Source organism: Vanacampus margaritifer, chromosome 20 (assembly GCF_051991255.1).
Source record: "Vanacampus margaritifer isolate UIUO_Vmar chromosome 20, RoL_Vmar_1.0, whole genome shotgun sequence".
Lineage (NCBI taxonomy): Eukaryota > Metazoa > Chordata > Actinopteri > Syngnathiformes > Syngnathidae > Vanacampus > Vanacampus margaritifer.
The window spans coordinates 11,791,063-11,812,804 of NC_135451.1; the positions used below are offsets into that span (position 1 = coordinate 11,791,063).

The 21,742-nt window shown below is 42.5% G+C and overlaps 1 protein-coding gene across 1 annotated transcript; it reads left to right on the top strand.

Annotated features, from left to right (window-relative positions):
• Positions 1-1,885: 1,885 nt before the first annotated feature.
• csrnp1b (cysteine-serine-rich nuclear protein 1b) lies at positions 1,886-20,727 on the top strand. The gene is made up of 5 exons (XM_077554629.1): positions 1,886-2,183; positions 12,908-13,106; positions 15,776-16,035; positions 16,112-16,408; positions 17,647-20,727. The coding sequence occupies exons 2-5, from the start codon at positions 12,926-12,928 to the stop codon at positions 18,550-18,552; spliced, it is 1,644 nt and encodes a 547-aa protein (XP_077410755.1). The 5' UTR covers positions 1,886-2,183; positions 12,908-12,925; the 3' UTR covers positions 18,553-20,727.
• Positions 20,728-21,742: the final 1,015 nt, after the last annotated feature.

Sequence of the window (21,742 nt, forward strand, 5' to 3'; positions counted from 1 at the left end):
GCTGGATGTGCTTGGTTAGCCTCCCGTGGAAAGGTGGGGGGGAGGGCTTCTGCTCCAGGCTCATAATTAAGGCCCTAAAGCTCATCAAGTGTGTGAGAAACGCCCCCGCCACCCATTAGCAGCAAGACAATTAACATAACTCTATATGTACACAAGTTTCAGGAGCGGAGCACCTGTGTTGACTTTGGCGGAACCCGCTGCTGTATTCGGGGCCAACTGGGAATGAAAGCAAAGTCGCCAGGGGTGCCGGATTTGTAAATACACAAGAAGGGAAGGGAAGGGTGTGTGTGTGGAGAAAAGTTACACGCATTCCCATCAATGACTCGGAACATTAAATGAACTCGGACAGCCAAAAACAACCCAAAAGCTACTTGGAAATAATTGCACTTTGTGTGTAATTCAATTTTATGCCACTAGTTTCAAATTTAATGCCGTCTTGTCATCCTCTGTTTTGGGGACAAATAGAAGCTGCAGAAACACGCACATTCTTCTTTACGCTAAAAGCTGATGACTATCAGCGTCTTTGCTGCATTGGAAATTATATTGAGTGACGAAAGTCAACTCTTACCAGCACAACTCTATGAAATCAAGTCTGTAGCAGAAGAACGTTCACACAGAAACCAGCCAAAAAGAAGTTGTAATCGTGCAACAGTTAAGTAGTAGCTTACTTTTTGCAGGGAATAAAATCGTAACTGTACAAAATAGTGATTTCTATGAGAGGGAAAAAAATCATTGTATGAAAATATTGTTGTCGTTTTTTCATGAAAAAGGTTATCCAGTTGTGGAATATAATGTCCTATTTTTCCGAGCAAATTTTTTTTTTGGGGGGGGGGGGGGGTTAAAAAGATTAAATCGTGCAATCGTTGTACTTTGTCAAGAAAAAAAGTTGTAATCGTATGATAGTCGTAAAGAAAACAATTTGTAATCTTACAAGAGTTTGTAATCATACAGCAGATGTATTTTTCCCCCCAAAAAGTTAAAAAAAAAATTCAAGATAAAAAGTTGCAATCGTACATTTGTCTTATTGCTTTAAGAAAAACTTACATGGGTAGTATTTTTTTTCAATAAAAATGTAATCGTCCAATAGTCTAAAAAAATTCTAGAAAAAGGTTTTAATTGCCTCATTGATTTAAAGTCCTATTTTTTTCTCCAGAAATCATACTAGTCATATTTTTAATCCCAAAAAGTTGCATACAATAGCTGTATTTTTTTGTTACAATATTCATATGTTCTATAAAAAAAAATAATAATAAAAAAAGAAGTTGTAATCATATAACTATATTTTTACCAGTTATTTTTTTAATCCCAAAAAGTTGCATACAATAGCTGTATTTTTTTGTTACAATATTCATATGTTCTATAAAAATAATAATAATAATAAAAAAATAAGTTGTTATCATATAACTATATTTTTACCAGTTTTTTTTTTTTCTGAACAAAAAAGTCGTCGCTGCAAAATTCAAGTCGAAATTTTTAAGTGTTTTTCTACAGAGGATTCCCTCTTTTCGGAAGTTGTAATCGCATGATGAAGTCATTTATTTACAACGGGTTCAAAGTCAAACCCAGAACACAAGAACCACAACGCAATTAAAACAACCACTAACACACTGTGCTGCCCTTACACTAAAAAATAAAAATAAATTAAAAAAATTCCCATGCGATGATTCTGGTGCCGTAATTACAACCATGACTTCTTGTCGAAGTGACCAACACTCCCCCGCTTATTCGCGATATCGGCCTCAGCCAATGATGTCAACCTTCTGTTCCCTTTGCTGCGCGTAATCCAGTCACGCAGGACGAGGAAGAGGCGGAGGCAGGAAGCAGCGTGGGCCGCCTCCTCTGGTGTGTGTCACGGCCTGCGTCACGGACACACGCCGGGAGGGAGTTTTCCACTGACGAGCGAGAGCGAGAGAGAGAGAGAGAGCGAAAGAGAGAGAGAGAGAGAGGGAGGGAGGAAGGAGAAAAAAAAGCCCGAGCTAGTCGCCGCTGTGCTCCAGACAAGAGGACGCGCTCGAGCCGCACGCAGGCAGACAATAGCCGGCCGCGGGTGAGAGCTTCGTGTCCGTGGGGCGATCGGAGAGTCAACCGGCGACCGCGATCCGCTTTATGGTTTCTCACGCGTTCGTTCGGATTAATCCTATCATTTGTACACTCATGCTGATCGGACAGTGGGACACTTGCTGGTGAGTACTCTTCTATTGTACTGCATGCACAAATGTAAGGCGAATTAAAAAATAATAATAATAATTAAAAGTCAGTAGACAAGCGGTGAGTTTTTTTTTTTTTTGTGTCACAGGTGAACTCAGTCAATCAATCAATCAATGAGCTCGCATAGGCGTAACAATCACCTGAAATGAGACGTAAGTTATGCGTTATTTGTACCCACGCGCAAGGCACTACTAGAGCTGACACCGCCGCTGTCATCCCGACAGTCACCTGCACACGACCCTGCCATTTAAAAAAAAAAAAAAAAACATTTAAAAACAGCCCACTTTGCTTCTCTCCTTTTTTTTTATTGTTTCCTCCGCTTTATTCGCAACATCGCGTGTTTACGTTCGTCATCGCGTTTGATTTCACGTGAGACCCACGCGTGTTTTTTTTTTTTTTGTGTGTGGATTCTGTCTTACAGTTCGTAGCTTCATTGTGTGAATGTGCTCACTTGACTGGTGAGCACTTTTTTTTTTTTTTTTTTTTTTAAAAAGCGTCTCTAGCGCGACCTCATCCGGATCTTTTTTGGAAATCATGCTTTCTGGAATGACACACGCACACACACACGCACGCACACGGGAGGAGAATGATCCTTTGTTTACTGACACAGCTTCCATTCCTTGTGCTTTTACTCCCACCACACATGCACACACGCCCCACTTTCTCCATTTTTTTTTTTCTCAAAGGAATGCCCCGGCAAATAAGCTTCTATGGTCCAATTTGGGGATTGGTCGCATTGTGACAATGAGCTGTGGATGAGGGTTGTTCAAACTGTGGTCAGCACGCCACTGCTGGGCCCACCAGGGGATTTCAAAGTGGTCCATGAGTCACTCAGTTATAGGGAGTTTTTTATTATAGATGCTTTTAAAAAAATATTATTTTTCAAGAAGTCTGATTTTTTTTGTTATAAAAAAAATTTGGGTCATTTTTCTCTGTTTGTCTCCATTTATTTGGGTTAGTTATAATTTTTTTTTGTCGTGGAATTGTTCAAATTGTTTTAATTAATTCAAATGGCTTGGTTGCTAGATTGTCGGTTTTAGGTTATTTTGATGGAATGAGAAATTGTGATTTTGGTAGATATCCATTTAATATTGGATTTTTCTCATGGTTGAAAAATTGTGGTTTATTTTTATTTATTGTGTCCGTTAATTTGGGCTAGAATAGATTTGAGATATTTGTGATTTGTTATATTTCTCCATTAATTTAGGGAATATCTTGAATGTGGAATTCTTCATAACATACTGTATGACTTTAAAAAAAAAAAAGATAAAATTTGATTGGTTTAAATTGAAAAATTGTGGATTTTCTTTGATTGTTTAAAGTTTGTCGGTTCAGATTTTTTATTTCTGGGGAGTATTTTTTTTATTTATTAAATTGGTTTGTAAATAATTTTTCTTACCGGTAGTTTTTATAGTTGGCTTTTTTTTTCCCCTCCAATATTTAGGAAATTTCTCAAATTTTTTGTTTAAATTGTAATGGCTGGAATTGGTAAATGTAAGTTTTTTTCTTTTCTCTTGGCCATAGCAGGTGTCAGTCAGCTTGGCGCAGCTCGTCACAGCTGATATCATATATGGCCGTTTTTACATCTTTATCAATTTTTAAAATGTGAAACAGCCCGCACACAAAGTGTCTGTTAAAAACTGAACAGGTTTTTGGCGGGGTTCCCTCTTCACCGATCACTCTTACTGGTGGTTTACACACAACGATCTCAGCGAGCACACGCTTCCAGTAGCAGCTTTGGGTTCAAGCGAGGTTGCCTCGTTTCATTCCGTCCCCTCGCTTTTGTGCTGTGTCGACAGGAGGGGAGGGAAGGAGGATGGCTGAAACCACCCCTTAAAAAAAAAAAAACAAAAAAAAAACACGGCAGTCGGGAGCTCCCATCTGCCATTTGGACTTTGAGCTTCACCTCTGAACCCAACAGAACCAACACCTCCTTTTGAATTGATTGATAAATTGGGGATTTTAGGTCATTAAAAAAAAAATAAAAATTGGTGACCCAGGGATGGTGCTAAACCGCAGAAAGGGTCCCAACAGTTTAGTCACCAGATAAGCCCTCTTAATATTTTATTGGATATTCTCAATTCTATTTTTAAATAATTTTCTCAAGTCACCCTTTAGCACCAGGAGGGAGAAAAATCCTAGAGCCGCCCCTGAAAATGACAGGAATCAATTTGGGAAATGTTGAATTTATTAAGTTTCTTTTTTTCTTTTTTTTTAATTTTGGGATTTTTTTCAAGCGAAATCTGAAACTCTTCAAAAAGTAAAAAAAAAAAAAAAAAGTTACTTTTTTTTTAACTTAAAATTAAAATTGCAATTAAATGTAAATTACATTTATAATTAAAATTATCAAAAAAATCTATTTTTCAAAAGTTTAGAAAAAAGAATACATCTTTTGAAGGAGTTAAAATTTAGAATAGTTTTAATTGGCTGTTTTTTCAGTTCTTTAATTTGGATCAGAATTGTTTGCGATATGGTGAATTTGTTAAATTTGTCAATAAATTTGGGAATTTTCTCTTGAAAAATGTGTAATACTTAAAAATTTTGATTTTCTTAGATTCTTTAAAGTTTCATTTGGTTGAGAAATTGTGAACTTTAGGTGAGTTATATTAAAAAAAATGGTTTGTAAATTATTTGATTTTTTTGGGGGTGGGGGGGTTGGAGGGTTTTTAAATATGTCTTATATTTAGGACATTTGTCACGGCTTTCTGGGAGGAAAATTGGATTTGGGGATTATTTAAATTGGTATATTATTAAAATAATTGTGGTTATTGTTATAGTAATTGTGATTGATTTAAAAGGATTTTGTAGAAATTTTGCTATTTTAATTTGGGATTTTTTTTTCTTGAGATTTAGAAATTCTATGTAAGAATTAAAAAAATGCTGATCATTATATATTATATTATATTATATTATATTATGCTGAGACTGGCCTTATTTAAGGGTATCGGGTGGTATCATGGAGGCTGCCGATACCAGCCACAGATACTTAAGGCGAATCTGACATGAAGTCCTTGGCAGTAGTTGGTGCTATTTTGTGGCAGCTTGACGCTTTGGTCAATCATTATTTGTCATTTGTCTTAAATGAAACGTTGTACATCACAGTATCGTCAGTACTCATACTGGTATCGGTCTGAAAGATGAGTATGGATCCTCCCTAATGTTGAAGTTGTGACTTTTGGATGACCGCCGCCGTCCTCCCATCCTGCCCTCACGCAATCCCGCCACTTCAACCGTCCGTCTCCCTTCTCGTGCAGCTTAAAAGTGGCATGTGAGCGGCACGTGCAGCTAATTCCCCCGTCAGGTGCGTCCCGTCCCGCCTGCGCCCCCGCCTGGTGCCGCGTCGGACTTTCCGAGCCCGGGAATAAAAAAAAAAAAAAGAAGCTCACAGCTCACATCTGTGTTCGATTGAGCTCCTTTACAGCCAGAGATGGAATTCCTGCGGCTTTGGAGACATGACATTATTTATTTGCTTTGCGCGATGCTCCCTCCCTTTTCCCAGTACCTCTCCTTTTTGGAACGCGGTGCCACGGTTCGAGGAGGGGGAACAGAATGTTTCTGGCGTGAGGAAAAAACAGGAGCGCTGTCCGCTGCTTTGTTCCGCACTACGAAAATGATGTCAGCGCAACTTGATTGCAGTAATCCCCCCCGCTGTCATTTGCGGGGGATCGGGTTCGAGCCCTGCCGCGAGTAATTAATACCCTCCATAAGAGTGTTCATAATTGCCTTTATTAATAGTTGAATAGAAACAAATAAGAAGAATTGGGATCTGAAGGTTGGAATTGGGCCTGCCCTCATTTCGAAGAATTTGGCTGCCGTCTTTCCTGGTGACGGAGCGAGAGGTGCGGCGTCCCGAGGCCTTGAGTGCCAACCTGCCTTGACATGTTTATACACACACACACACACACACACTCCCGGGCTTCATCATTATCACATTTTATGAGCACTCACTCAGTTAGACGGTACGACTGACAAGAGGCCATGCGGGGTTGTCAGCGTGCCGTGTAAATGCTGTCGGCCGGCTGAGATTAGTGCCACTAAACGCACACACATGCGCGCGCACACTTTAGCGTTATCAGCTGCAAAAGGGCAGGATGAGTTAGCGCAAAAGGGGGCAAAGTCGACTATCTTGTTGGTCGGACGGATCAATCGGGATTGACTTGGCTCTCATGCACGCGACGTTGTATAGATGTTGATGCGTATCTCCTCATCACGACGCCATATTTGATGTGAAAAAATAGCTTGCTGTCTAGCTCGCTAGCTATCTTCATTAGCTAGCTGTCTAGCTTGCTATAGCTATCTTCATTAGCTAGCTGTTTAGCTCCCCATAGCTATCTTCAATAGCTAGCTGTCTAACTCGCTATAGCTATCTTCAATAGCTTGCTATCTAGCTCGCTATAGCTTACTGTCTAGCTCGCTATAGCTATCTTTAATAGCTAGCTGTCTAGCTCGCTATAGCTATCTTTAATAGCTTGCTGTCTAGCTCGCTATAGCTATCTTTAAAAGCTTGCTGTCTAGCTAGCTCGCTAGCTATCTTTAATAGCTTGCTGTCTAGCTAGCTCGCTAGCTATCTTCAATAGCTTGCTGTCTAGCTCGCTATAGCTATCTTCAATAGCTTGCTGTCTAGCTTGCTAGCTATCTTCAATAGCTTGCTGTCCATCTCGCTAGCTATCTTTAATAGCTTGCTGTCTAGCTCGCTAGCTATCTTCAATAGCTAGCTGTCTAGCTCGCTATAGCTTGCTGTCTATTTCGCTATAGCTATCTTTAAAAGCTTGCTGTCTAGCTCGCTAGCTATTTTCAATAGCTTGCGGTCTAGCTCGCTAGCTATCTTCAATAGCTTGCTGTCTAGCTCGCTAGCTATCTTCATTAGCTAGCTGTCTAGCTTGCTATAGCTATCTTCATTAGCTGGCTGTTTAGCTCCCCATAGCTATCTTCAATAGCTAGCTGTCTAGCTCGCTATAGCTTGCTGTCTAGCTCGCTATAGCTATCATCAATAGCTAGCTGTCTAGCTCGCTTTAGCTTGTTGTCTATCTCGCTATAGCTATCTTCAATAGCTTGCTGTCTAGCTCGCTATAGCTATCTTTAATAGCTTGCTGTCTAGCTCGCTATAGCTATCTTTAATAGCTAGCTGTCTAGCTCGCTATAGCTTGTTGTCTATCTCGCTATAGCTATCTTTAAAAGCTTGCTGTCTAGCTAGCTCGCTAGCTATCTTTAATAGCTTGCTGTCTAGCTAGCTCGCTAGCTATCTTCAATAGCTTGCTGTCCATCTCGCTAGCTATCTTTAATAGCTTGCTGTCTAGCTCGCTAGCTATCTTCAATAGCTTGCTGTCTAGCTCGCTATAGCTATCTTCAATAGCTTGCTGTCTAGCTCGCTATTAGCTATCTTCAATAGCTTGCTGTCTAGCTCGCTAGCTAGCTATCTTCAATAGCTTGCAGAGTAGTAGTAGACAAACGTATAGTAATAAATTTGTCAGAATCGTCAGTTTTTCGTCATAGAGGTTTATCAGAGACGAAGAATTGTTATTGGTAGCTTTTGTCACTATTAGTAAAAGCTCTCTGAAGCCCAAACTGTTAAAATAACTACATATAAAATCAGCATCATCAGATTTATAATTAATTTCTTCATGTACGATGTACTCGCATCTTTCAACCCCAAAACGATTTTCCGACTCAAACCGGTGTTCGTTATCTATTTAATGTTTAAACTTTTGCGATTGTCGGCCATGACGGGCAAAACAACCATGAACGCATCCCACACCACAGGATAATCGTTACAATAATCTCGCTTTCTACTGATTTTGCTCGAAAAAGGCGAATCGTGCTAGTCGGTTTTATTTCAGCTCGTTTTCCAAGAACTCGTGTCGAAAGTGATAGAGAGAAGACGAACTCAAACTCCGACGCCGGCTTTCCCATTAGCTGCAGGTGTCGTTCATTTAGCCACAGGCAGAACAAACGCCGCTGATGTCACGCTAGCGCGCCGATAATCGGGCAGGACTGACACGGCGTGCCTCTCGATTGGATCTGCGTCGTGCCTTTTAGTGACAAATCTTCCCGAGCCGGGAGATTTATCTTCCCCGGGTGTGCTCGTCCCTTTTTATCCCGCCACTGATGGAATGACAGCGATGCATAATTTAGCGGCGAGCCGCCGACGTGCGGCGCCGGCACTCCAGGCGCTCATTTAGGTTCCGGAGACCCCGCTCAATCCTACTTCCCTGCCACAGTTTATCATCATTAATATTTGGATTATGATCGTCCAAATAAGTCATTTCAGCCTCGTTGTCTTCTCTTGTGCGAGTTGCGCATTGACCACAAACTGGGATTAACCTCTCGCCATTGTTTCTGCCCGTTGAACAGGATTAGCAAATCAATGTGTCAGGTAGGCTGCAGTCAAGAGACAATGACCCACTTCTGACACCACCACTCCTCCTCCTCTTCCTCCTCCTCTTCCTCCTCCTGTCTCCCTTCTGGCTCACTGCAGCTTTTAATTAAAAAGACTTTGCTTAGCCGGCGCGATGCGCTCCCTGGAGGACGCCTCACAGCTTTGTGTTTTTGCCGTTTTTATTTTGTTTCTCTTGATTCCGCACCGGTTTGCATCATGTGGTTGGCTTTTTTTGGGGATGGAGGTGGTCTCCTTTGTTTGTCGCAAGGTGATCCATTCATCATGTGAGCGCCGTAAAAAAAACGAAAAGGGTTGTCAGCCTCACGCCCTTGACTCGCTACTTTATCCTTGTCGGAGGGTTGACTGCCTTTTTTGGGCGGGGGGGGGGGTATAATTCGCACTAGAGCTGTCAAATTTAATCGATTATCACATTAATCGACGACTATTTTAATAATGGGGTAATCGTTTGGAGCCATTTTGTAATTTAAAGTTGTACAAGCCCTGTTTTACAGGGCGTTCCAACAACAAAATCTTTCAGTCCTTATCTTGTGATAAGGACACAGTTCCTGTTCTGCAAGTCATGCTTTGCAACACTATAAGAGTAAATATGGGCTAACTTATGTACAGAGTCTCTTCTTTCAGGACAAAAAAAAAAAAAGTATATTTCTATCAGGTTCCGTTTTGCAGCAATTGGCATGAGAATATAGATATTTCATCATTATTCACAAATCTCTTTAAAATAGTGGGGAAAAGAGCTTTTTGCAACATGGCCCTGGTTGATCTCTTATACTCTGCTGCCACCTGCTGGCCGTTTTTGTAATAACTACCATTGCTTCAACCGCTCTCTTCGGTTCAGAGGCTGGGTTAAAGCCTTCTGTATGCTCTAGCATTAAAAAAAAACATAAATATGTCTTTGGGAGCATGGTAATATTTAAAATAGAACGTATTTATACGTTTTTGGGAGCAAATGAGTTATAAACAGTTATCAGGGGGATTTTTTTTTTAACATACTTTAATGCAAAACTAAAATGAAGCAGATTAATCGATTCTAAATATAGTAGATAGTGACGGCACAATAAACTAGTGGTTAATAAACCTGCCTCGCAGTTCCGAGGTTCTGGGTTCGAATCTCAGCCAGCATAAATTGTCCACAAATGTGAATCCAAACGCTTGTTTGACCTTATAGAAATCTGTTGGTTGAGTGCTCCCCGCTGCGTCCCCGCCCACCAGGCGCAACGCTGACACTTGCACAACACACCCTGATAAGACACAGGCGGCATGCAGGTCACACTCTTCTTGGAACTCACGGCGAGAATCTCGTTTAGCCGCCCGCTTGCGCCAAGGTCGCTCGGAATCCGCCGGCCTCCCTCGGCATTCGCTTTGTCTTAATAGTCACCGCGAGAATGCTAACCCCGCAATTATCCCCTGAAAATCACTTCTTTTTTTTTTTTTTTAACAATAAGCAAAATGGCAGGTATGCCCTCGTGACCAAAAATAACAGGAATGTTCACCGGAACGTTTTAAAACAGCTGTAAGTGATTAAGGCGCCCATTCCGAAGCGAAGACATCAATGCTTTATGGACAAAGTCGTAAAAGTCTCCACTCACTTCCTGTCAGTCAACCTATCATGTTTCAGTCTTTCCTTTACACCACATGCTAACACAACAAAGCATCCTTCTATCCGATGAAAATAACTCTCAAAACACTCTACAATTACTCAGGATAACCTTTTACACACATCCAATTATTTTTACGGTTCCTAAAAATGTTGTCTCCATCCAGCTGAACTCATTCACTCGCAGCCCTTTTCACTGAAGCAACTCCCTTTGCTCCCGGCTGTTTTACTGGATTTTGACTGATTTTGCAAGGCCCACATAATATTGTGTTCTATTGCTATAAAAACATGAAACCTACCAAAAGATCTTCTTTTCGTTAGGAAAAAAAGTATATTTCTATCCATTTCAGTTTTGCAGCAATTAGCGTTCCAGAAATGCGAGTAAAAGAGCTTTTTGCAACATGGCCCTGGTTGATCTCTTATACTCTGCCACCACCTGCTGGCCGTTTTTGTAATAAATACCATTGCTTTAAGCGACCTCTTCGGGTCAAAGGCTGCATCAAAGCCTTCTGTATGCTCTAGCATAAATGAATAAAACATTTATTTAAAAAAACATATTAATACGTCTTTGGGAGCATAGTAATATTTAATTTAAAACATATTTATACGTTTTGGGGAGCAAATGAGTTAAAGAAGTGCTTCTTTAGTTTTGCTAGCTAGCTATTTGTGGATATGGTTAGCTAGCTTGTGGATGTGGTCAGATACAGCGTAAGATCACCTCCCACTCCAGAAAAGCTCGCTCGTTGTGCTGGAGTTGGCATTGCAAATCATGACTCCCATCATTCAACTCTATATTTATAGCACACTTAAAAAAATAAATAAAAACACACAGTTGATTTTTTAAGATGGAACCCAGATTGCATGAAAGCAGCAGAGGCTCCAGAATTGAACCCTGTGGAACACCATACGTTCCGTTATACGACCACTTTCTCTTTTTTTTTTTTTGCTCGACATAGTACGTATGAAGGGATTTAAAAAAAAAAAAAAAAGCCGCACAAATAGGCTAAGCAATGTAGCATGATCACCTGAAATTGTCAAAAGTGTTCACATTTGGACGTCAAATAACAATTGAGACAATGTTTTTGGCGAGTAAAGAATAAACGGCGTTCCCTCGTCAAGACCCCCCCCCCCTCCTTCCCCCACCCGTGTGTGTGTGCATGTGTGCGCCTCTCAAAGGATTGATTGTTTTTATCGCTGAGGCAGCAGTCCCTCTCACGGGAGCGCCCGACGCGCGCGCGCACGCACGCACGGATGGGCTGGCGTAGCGCAACATCTTCCGAGAGGAAGCCGACGTCTTTGTCCTGGCGAAGGCGTCACGTGAGAGCGCATTCAAAAGCCAGACGAGGGGGAAAATGCTCGGGTTGATTGGGAAGAGCCGAGATGCGCTAGCGCGTTCCTGCTAATCAATGCGTTTTGATGGGATTGCGAAGAAGGGGTGAAGGGGTTTGCTCATTTGTTGACTTATGCAAATCGAGGCTGATTGATTGCTTCCTGTGGCTGGCTGGCTTCAGGCAGCTGGAGATGGGCTGCTCGTGCACTCACATGGGCAAAGCACGGGGCGGCCAGCTCGTATTGACAAACGTGTGTGCGAAGCGGGTTTTTTTTTTTTTTTTTTTTTTTTTCTGCGACGTGGCTGAATTGTCCTCATTTGATGGTTCTAAGAGAAAGGAGCATGTGACGAGAGATAGACCGATATGGTTTTATCAGGGCCGACTATTAGGATGCCGATAACCGCTATTTATTTTCACTAAAAGAAAAATATTGGCATCAAAATAAAATAAAAAAGTCCAAACTCCTGCTCTTAATTTTTTTTTAATTTTTAACTCATTCACTGCCATTGACGGCTATAGACGTCAAAAATTCATTTTAACGATTTCTATTAGTTTAACATTTTTTCCCCCCACTTTTGTTAACAAGAGTAAGAAAAAAAAAAGTACATTTAGACCAGATGTAAAATTTGTGATTAATCATGAGCGAACTATTGAAGTCATGCGATTAATTACAATTAAAAGATTTAATTGCCCGACGCCCTAATTTTAATAATCTTTTCTTTTTTTTTGAAAATAGATTATTTTAAAAAATGAAAAGAAAAGATTATTAAAAATTCGTTTTTTGAAAAAAAGATTATTTTAAAAAATGAAAAGAAAAGATTATTAAAAATTCGTTTTTTGAAAAAAATATTATTTTAAAAAATGAAAAGAAAAGATTATTAAAAATTAGTTTTTTGAAAAAAGATTATTTTAAAAAATGAAAAGAAAAGATTATTAAAAATTAGTTTTTTGAAAAAAGATTATTTTAAAAAAGAAAATATTTTTTCTAGGTTTCTTGTTAAAAGTGGGGAAAAAAATTAAACCCAACAGAAATAGTTCAAATGAATTTTTGAGGTCTAAAGCCATCAATGGCAGGGAACAAATGGACTCAAGTTTTAGAGTAAGTTTACACTTAGGAAGAGAATAAAATAAAAAACTTCTCCAATTGACAGATTTTAGATGTTCATTTAAAGTATTTTCAAACAGCCTCACTCAGCCCAACTAGCTTAATGCTAACATACAATGGGAAATGCCATAGGCGAGCTGACGCAAATCAACATCGCTACTGCAGTCATTTTAAACTGTCAAATAACAAATCGAACCCATAACGATACTCGTGCATTATCTCTAATTATCTCTCAACTGCTTTATTGACGGCCTTTTTTCCGCTCCCCGCAGATCGTCCACGCTAGCGCCATGAGCGGGCTCCTCAAGAGGAAGTTCCAGGAGGTGGGCGAGGACCCGTGCTACTCGTCGCCCTCGCCCTCCTCGCTCTCGTCGGCCTGCTCCGCTTGGGACTCGGAGGGCGAGAGCTGCTTCTCGGACACCCTGGATTCCAACCCCAGCCACCCCGGCTCCCCGGCAACGCATTTCAACAGTGAGTCAAGCTGATGGAAAATATTTCCCGTCTTTACGGCTCTGCCGAGGCCCCCGGTAATAAAAAAAAAAGCCGAAGAATCGGGAGGGAGGTGAAGGAATTTTATCCGCTGGCAGCCCATGAAACGCTTAAATGCCGCTTTTATTTCATGCGTTCAAAGGGGCTGAATCCCTTCATACGCCGACTTCTCGCTTTTGGTCTGTCTGGATGTCCGGCGAGGGGCCGTTTGAGGACAACCCTGAATCTGGCTGCGGGCCATTTGGTCCCGGGCCACGCACAGACGCTGAGAGGAAAACATTCTATTGATCGTCAGTCTGAAAGAAGTTTTATTTGGAAAATTTTCTAGCCGCCTGGAACAGTGTTTTGTCATTTGTTCGTCGTCATCTACAACTCTATTGACAGCCCCCCCCCCCCTTACATTTCTGTGCCAGTCCGTCAAAATCTGTTTTTACGTGAACCCGGAGGGGGGGAAAAAAAAAAAAAAAAAAAAAAAACTTGACGAGGGCAAACCAGGCTTCCAGGAAGAGCGGCGCTGGCCGCCTGCCAAAAACGCTGGCGAACACACGGGCCGTTGTGCGAAGGGCCCGGGCGCGCGCGCCCACCCAGCACAGGTGCCGAAAGGGGGCCGGCGGGCGTGGGATGCGGCAGAGAAGGCGTGCAAACCAAGGGGAGCAGATTGGCGTAGAAGTAGGACTAGATAAGTTCTTGTACTTCCTGCTGCTCCCTTTAAACATGTAAATTCTGAAAAAAAAAAAAATTCCGTTCATTATTAGTTTATATTTTGTATTGCATGTATACGTCCAATGGGCAAAAAAAAAAAAAGTACAGTTTGAGCCTACACAATGTTTTTAAAAGTTTTTAATTAAAAAAAAAAATAAAAAATCGGGCCAAAATCTTGTATCTCCAAAATTGTTTTTGTTTTGATTTTCCAACCGTTAACGTTGCATCAACTAAGAGAACTACCTGTTTTTGACACGAGATTGGTCAACAATTTGTAAAAAAATGACATCCACACATGTGAGCTGACTAAAAGTAGACATTTTGGAAAAAATATGCAAATTTCCAAATTATGAATTATGAGATTTCGGTCCAAAGGCAGCGATTGTATTATGGTGCTCTGGTATATTAAAAACACATTTATGTTGTCTTTTTTTTTTTTTTTGCCCATTTAAAAAAAAAAATAAAAAAAAAATGTCTTTAGTAAAAGCATTTTCAAATAATCACATTTAAAAAAAAATGCACACAAATAACACATTGAATGTGAATAAGATTGTAATTTGACTATTGTCTATTATTAAAATTGCAGATTTAAATTTTCTTTTACCACAATTTTCAGATTTTCCCGATTTTTTGGATAAAGTGGTCAAAAAGCAAAAAAATTAAAAACAAATATTGTAATGTTTGTGAGTCTCAAAATAAGTGAACAATCAAAAACGCACACATTAAAAAAAAAAAATAAATCCGATACACATCAATAAATAGGTTAAATATGAACACTTTCTTTAAAAAAGAAACTCAATTGTGTTTAAAAAAAAAAGTTGTAAGAAGTTGACGATTATTTGTTTATTTTATTATTATTAAAAAAAAAAGTTTTTTTAATTTTTTCCCCTGATTGGCTGGCAACCAGTTCAGGGTTCACCCCGCCTACTGCCCTAAGCCAGCTGGGATAGGCTCCAGCACCCCCGCGACCCTTGTGAGGAATAAGCGGTACAGAAAATGGATGAATGGATTTATTCATTCATTTAGCCATACTAAAATAAAGTGTAATTGCATATCCACTACAGTAGGTGGCAATGGTGCGGTCATTGTTAAGAGAGTGCACAGCAATTTTATAGACAAATGATACCATTTATAGTCGCGGCAGAGAGTTTTGGGGTGAAGGGGCCAATTATTTTCTTCTTCCAAAGAAAAGAAAAGAAACAAAAAGAAAAGCTCTGCCCTAAACAAAAGACCTTTGACCTTTCTTGTCAAAAAAAAGTTCAGGAAAGGCCATCCCAGAGTCCACAGATGGGCGGAGTTTACCTCAAGTGCATTCCGGTTGTTTCCAGGAATAAGGTGACAGCTGCGCAGAAAAGCCCAGCCTTGAGTTTTGCTCGTCAAAGATAATGGCCAGCACATGTGGAGTGTAGTCATGTATTTCCATAGTGGGGTGTGAAGGGTCGAGGGGGGGCGAGGGGGGGCGTCTGGCTCTTTTAAAGTAAGGGAAGAAAATAAAGCTGCTTGTTGGAGGACGTGGAATTTATAAGAACCATCTCATAGTTGTTCGGCAGCGTTTTTGTGGGAATCGTGTCAGCTTGCAGGGATTGCCCTTTCTCCCCTCCGCCCCCCCCACCCCCACCCGGAAGCCTCCAGCGTGTTATTTCCCAGATTGAGCTGCGAAAGGTTGACTTTTCATTGTGCGCAACAAGGCCGAGAAGATCGTTTTTCACGGCGGGGCCGCTTTTTACACGATGTAAATGCACTCCAATTCATGTTTCCGTGTTAATTGGGTTGCGCGATAAGGCTCTGTGAAAGAGCAGGGCAATGAATCAGAGGGGCGTCCTTTTTTTACTAGGCTCTTGTAGATTCAACTGGAAGGAGATTGCGCCCTCCAGTGGCACACATGAGCATTGCAAGCAAAAGTGTACAAAGAAATCAAAAATCAGTTAGTTTTTTTACTCTCTCTCCAGCGACGTCCATCCTCAAGAAATCCAAGCGGGCGCGACGGAGCAACGTCACCTTTGACCAGGTGACGGTCTTCTTCTTCCCGCGGTGCCAGGGCTTCACCAGCGTGCCCAGCCGAGGGGGGTGCACCCTGGGCATGACGCCCCGGCACAGCGCGCGCCGCACCTACACGCTGACCGAGTTTGCCGCCGAGCAGCGGCTGCTACGCCGGGAGAAACTGCTCAACCGGCTGCGGGAAGAGAAGCTGGAGGCTCTTAAATTAAAGGTGAGGAAAGAAGTAGAACCGGATTTGAGTTAAGAGCGTTGGGCTTTCCCCGCTGACCTGATTGCGTTCCGTGCAGCTGACCAAAAACGGAACCCAGGACAGCGAAGAGGCCGAGCGACTGACGGCGGACGACATCCCCGAGCGGGACGTGGACGTGAGCGGCGCCAACCTGGACGAGGGCTCGTTCCTCCAGCCGTACCCGTCCAAGCGGCGCTACGCTCTGCTCAGGGCCGCCGGCGTCAAGAAGGTGGACAAGGAGGAGAAGCGGCAGCTGCACGAGCTGAGGATCTCCAGGGAGCGCTGCGGGTGCGACTGTCAGGGATTTTGCGAGCCGGAAACGTGCGGCTGCAGCCTGGCTGGCATCAAGTGTCAGGTGAGAGAACTTTGGAAACTTTGCAGAATTGGGTATCTTGCAGTAGGCTTTTGTTGGGCAAGCAAACTTTTTGTTGGGCAACTAATTTGACTGAAGGCGTCTGTAATGTAGAAGAAGGTTTATGTCGGAAGTGTGATGTCGCTTTAGTCTTCTGCTGGACAAGTAGTGGTCGTCTTCTTCTTTGGTAGGCTTTTTTTTTTGGGCAAGTAAACAGCCTTGTATTGGGCAAGCTTCTGTCGGACAGGTCATGGGGTCGCGGAATTCCATTAGCTCATTCACTGCCATTGACGGCTATTGATGTCAAAAATAAATGTATACTGTGGGCTGGCAGTGGATGAGTCGTGTCATTTGTTGGGCAAGTAAGCCCTCTGTTGGGCAAGTAATGTAGAGGTTCTGTTGGATAACTCTTGTAACTGTAAACTTCTGTAATGAAGATTCAAGTTTTTGTTGGGCAAGTTAATGTAGTTGGATTCTTCTGTTGGGCAAGTAGCGCTAGGCTACTTGTACAGTAGGCTTTTATTGGGCAAGTAAGCCCTCTGTTGGGCAAGTAATGTAGTGGTAGGCTTCTGTTGGATAACGCTTGTAACCGTTAACTTCTGTAATGAAGATTTGGGTTCCTGTTGGGCGAGTTAATGTAGCAGTAAGCGACTTTGCTTGGGATTTTCTTGGGCAAGTAAGAATTCTGTTGGGCAAGTAATGTAGTGGTAGCCTTCTATTGGACAACTAATGTAACCGAAGGCTTCTGTAATGTAAATGAAAGCTTCTGTTGGACAAGTAATGTACCAGCAGTCTACTTTGTTGGGCAAGTAAGCCCTCTGTTGGGCAAGTAAAGTCACTGCAAGATTCTTTTGGACAAGTTATGTAGTAGTAGAATTCTGTTGGATGAGTCATGGAAATGAAGGTTTCTGTTTGACAAGTAATGGAGTGGTAGGTTACTTGCATGGAAAGCTTTTGTTGGGCAAGTAGGCCTTCTGTTGGGTAAGTAAGACCGAGGCAAACTTGTGTTGCACAACTAAGGTTTCAAGGCTTTTGTAGTGAAGATTTTGTTGGGCACGTTAATGTAGTTGGATTCTTCTGTTGGGCTAGTAGCACTAGGCTACTTGTATAGTAGGCTTTTATTGGGCAAGTAAGCCCTCCGTTGGGCAAGTAATATAGTCGCAGGCTTTTATTGGCTAAGCTGCTGTATTGTAGACAAAATAACGTGGCTGCAGACTAGTAACGGGTTCTTCCTCCGGCAGATGGACCATTCTTCGTTCCCGTGCGGCTGCACCAAAGATGGCTGCGGGAACACGGAAGGCCGCATCGAGTTCAACTCCACGCGGGTGCAAACGCACTACATCCACACCATCATGAAGCTGGAGCTGGAGAAGCGTCTGGAGGAGCAGTCGAGCGGCGAGGAAGCGGCGGCCGAGGCCATGGCCGGCGCCGCCCCGGCTCCTCCCGCGCGCTCCTTCCCCTTCAGCTCGGAGCTGGCGTCGGCCGGGGACAACAGCTGCAGCAGCGACATGTCCGACTCGTCGGCCCAGAGCGACGACTCGGAGGGCGGCGGGAGCCCGTGCGGCCGGCGCACGCCGCTGGACGTGGACGAGAAAGGCCTGAGCCGCATCCTCAGCTTCAACGAGAACGGGGACGGCGCCGGCAAGGACGCGTATTCCCGGCAGGCGGCGACGACCGCGGAGACGTTCGGCAGCTTCAGCATGGCGGACTTTGCGGACGACAACGACAACGCGGCGCCGCTGGACAATCGGGCCGCGTCGGAACTTTTGGACGAGAACGCCAACCAGGCCATCGGGCTCTTCCACGGGGGCAGCGTCCCGCACACGCCCTCGCCCACCGTCGACCGCTCGGCCAGCTACAACATGGACCTGAGCCTGTCCTCGGAGTCGGACCTGGAGTTCTTCGACGGCTTCCCGTGCCTCGGGCCCAGCTCGCTCTACAACTCGCTCAAGGAGTACGAGCACATGGACAACTTTTTCCACTTCCAGCTGCCGAGCCTGCCGGCGTCCGGCGACCCGGGCACTTGCCTCCTGGAGTCCCTCATCGGCCTCTCGGAGTCGGTCCCGGAACCGCCCGCCGCCTTTACGGACAATCAGATGTTGGAGGAAGCCATCAAGTTGTCGGTAATGGAATCCGTCAAAGTTTGACTGCAGATGGACAACACTCGCAAAAAGTTTGGGCTATTGGGATTTTCGGATGATGTACAAAAAGTCCGCAAACAGAACAGTTGGACAAGGTTCGAGTGCAGTTGAGGTTCATCCTGAAATTTCAGCCAAAAGCCCAATATCCAAAACTTTTGTGTTAAGATTTTGGGACGGACGCTCCGTGGTCCCCCGTCGCAATTTGGAGGAAGCTGTGATCTCCTTCTTTGCCTGAAGTCTCAACTCGCCTTCGTCGAAGGTCCCGCGGACGCCAAAACACCCCGAGAGAACTCTCAACCAAACCCAAGGACGGGAACGAGCCGTAACAACACAGCTGAATGTGCACCTCAGGGATTCTTTTGTTGTCGGTTTTTCGGAGGCTTGCGACGGTTTTTTGCTTCCGTCGGACCCCTTTTTCCTTTCCCTCTCGTTCTTGACTCGGGGGGGGGGCGGGGTCTCGCTTTTTGCGTGGAATCGCGAAGCCGGAGGACTCCCGAGACGCTCGCACGGTACAAAAAAAAGGAAAAAAAATCCCGCTCGATCAGCACTTTATCTGTACTCAAAGGCATCGTTTTGGTCGTGTGGGGTGCGTATTCAACCGTTAAATTATGGAGTTTCTTGGCTCGCACTATTGCAATTTTTTTTTTTTTTTTTAAGTTATGTCCTGCAAGGATTCTTATTTATTTTCCACTCGAGAAGCACTGTGCTTTCATTTCTTTCACAACCATCAAGTGCAATCGTCCTCATTACCATTTATTTTTTATTTTTGATTTTTTTGCAGTCCTTATCGGAAAAAGGCCATCAGAAATGTATTTAATATCTATTTGCTGACTAACTTATTATCTCAGCAGTTATTTAATTCTTTTGGCAATAAATGGAGCCAAGCAAGAAAATTGTGGAATCTCCCTAAAAAAATATATTAAAAAATCATTCAATTTTGGCAATTATTGTATTCCTGCCTATGTAATGTAACCATATAGAGAAGAGAGAAGAAAATGACTAATATTTTCTAACTAATTTATGTAGGTTGACAAAAAGAGAATTCTAATGAAATCTACAAATTGACTATTTTATTAAGCGGAAACATTTTCAATCGGGGGGGGGGGGGCAACCTTTATGATAAATAAATGTTATGGTTTATGATGTGAAGTATTTTTCACAGGAGGTTCTCGATATCCATTTGATTGTATTCTGAATTTTCCTCGGAAGTCCATTTGGAAAAGGGGGGGGGTGGGGAGGGAGGGGGCTGCTGAATAAAAACTGCGTATATTATGCAATTTTTATCGTGCGCTTAAAACCCCCAATGTGAAGAAGTTGCCTCATTTTAAAGGAGACATATTATGCAAAGGATTAAAATCTAAAACACGGTTTGGAATCACTCAGTTTCGGGGGGGGGGGGGAGGTTCCGTCTCATGAAAATGCAGAGTAAGCGTCTTTACGTTACCATGACAACTAAGGGGGTGGAGCCAAGGCGTTACGTTGACGTGCAAAAGATTTGCTCTGTTTAATTTCACACTTGCACTCCGGACGCTATTTGTAAGTTTTCGTGCTATGTCGCCTTTAAAATATTTTTTCCCAACAGTGAGGGAGGATTAATGTGACGTTGGGGGGCGCTAGAGAGTCGATGTACATATCTCAATTCTGTTCTGCAGCGGCTTTTTCGGGACCCCCTCTTTTTAGAGCAGGGGTGGGGAACCTGCAATTGTAAACACGTGCATTATTTTCCCGACGCTTCGCCGCCCCTTGCTTACCAACGTAAATGCATGCCGGTCCTTGCTTGTTGAAACCTGGATTATTATTGTATACTTTACAAAATGCAGCCAATTGGAAATGTATTTGCTTTTTGCCTTCTTTTTTTGTATTAATTTAAAAATCCATCCGATGATGCCGTGCGGAGTTCTCTTGTACAAAAACATGAAGAAACGGCATCAGTGAACAGTGAGTGTTTTTCGATATCACGTATTAATTATTAATCGTACCGTGTCTTACTTTTTTTTATACAATACTTGGGCCTTTGTTGTTGTTGTACATATTTCTGCTTCAGCGCTCCCGCAGAGCAAACAAAAGCTGCTTTATTTTCTACATGCTCTCACTGCAACCTGCTGTTTGACAGTCTTTTCATCATCAAGCCATTTTGACAGCCTGTCCCTCCATATAATAAATCGTTTTCAAAACGCTTGACTCCTGTTTTGATTTTTATTCCAGTTTGAAAGTGGACGTAAAATTTCAATTTGTTATCAGTAAAGACTAAATAATAGTAACAAAACAAAAAAACTATTTTGGGATAAATAACGTACACGTCTTGACCATCAGGGGCTACGCATTGATTTGATCGCTAAACAAAACCCTCACAATTTATGTTCACGTTAATCTGTTGCCCCCTTTTGGCTAAAAGGGGTATTACATTGAACGTCAATGTGCTTATACCTCCGACCACTAAGGGGCAGTGTGTTTTGTATTTACTCACCAGATGACAGGTGTCACTCATTAGGGAAGCTGGCGATTTTCTACCAGTTGGTCTTATGTTCGGGTGTTTGTGATTTAAAACATGAAGCTGTCGTTTTTCCCCATATTAGTTTACCTCCATTTTTGGATTTGTAATCATTCGCTCCACATTCAACCCTGATGACAATCTACAGAAACATCCTGAGGTCACGAACCTCCCCGCTCCAAGGTAAGAACACAAGTCCAAGAAACTTATTTGTTCATATGAAGTGCCCAGATTTGAACCCACGACCTTTACTGTGAGGCCCATCTGCTAACCAGTAAACCGCCGTGCCACATAAAACTAATTTCCACTCAAACGAAGATGGAAAGACAACAAACACTGCATACATTTGATGGCACCAAAGCTCTGCTTCACATTAGTGCTTTGGCGCCATCTTGTGGCATATGCAGGCAATTGCAAGGAGGCGGAATGCATTTATTTTATCAAGTGAATTGTTCACAAAAAAAAAAACTTTTGCAAATGTTATTCTGGATGGGATGCCAATGCCAACGCTATCTGTTGTGCGGATTGTTTTGCCAGGCTAACCATGCACGTTTTAACAGACTAAATGGGACATATGGCGTTTTTGCAAAAATGGAATGCGATAAAAAATAAGTGAAAGCGGATTTTGCTGTTATATGGAAGTGCTATTACCATTTAAAAAAAATAATAATAATACAAAAAAACAGAAGCAATCATTTCCACTAT

Excerpts from the sequence above, each read along its gene's own strand:
- csrnp1b (XM_077554629.1), top strand. The coding sequence starts at position 12,926 with ATGAGCGGGCTCCTCAAGAGGAAGTTCCAGGAGGTGGGCGAGGACCCG. Across the intron at positions 13,107-15,775 it reads CCCGGCAACGCATTTCAACA|CGACGTCCATCCTCAAGAAA; the intron begins GTGAGTCAAGCT and ends CTCTCTCTCCAG. Across the intron at positions 16,409-17,646 it reads TGGCTGGCATCAAGTGTCAG|ATGGACCATTCTTCGTTCCC; the intron begins GTGAGAGAACTT and ends TTCCTCCGGCAG.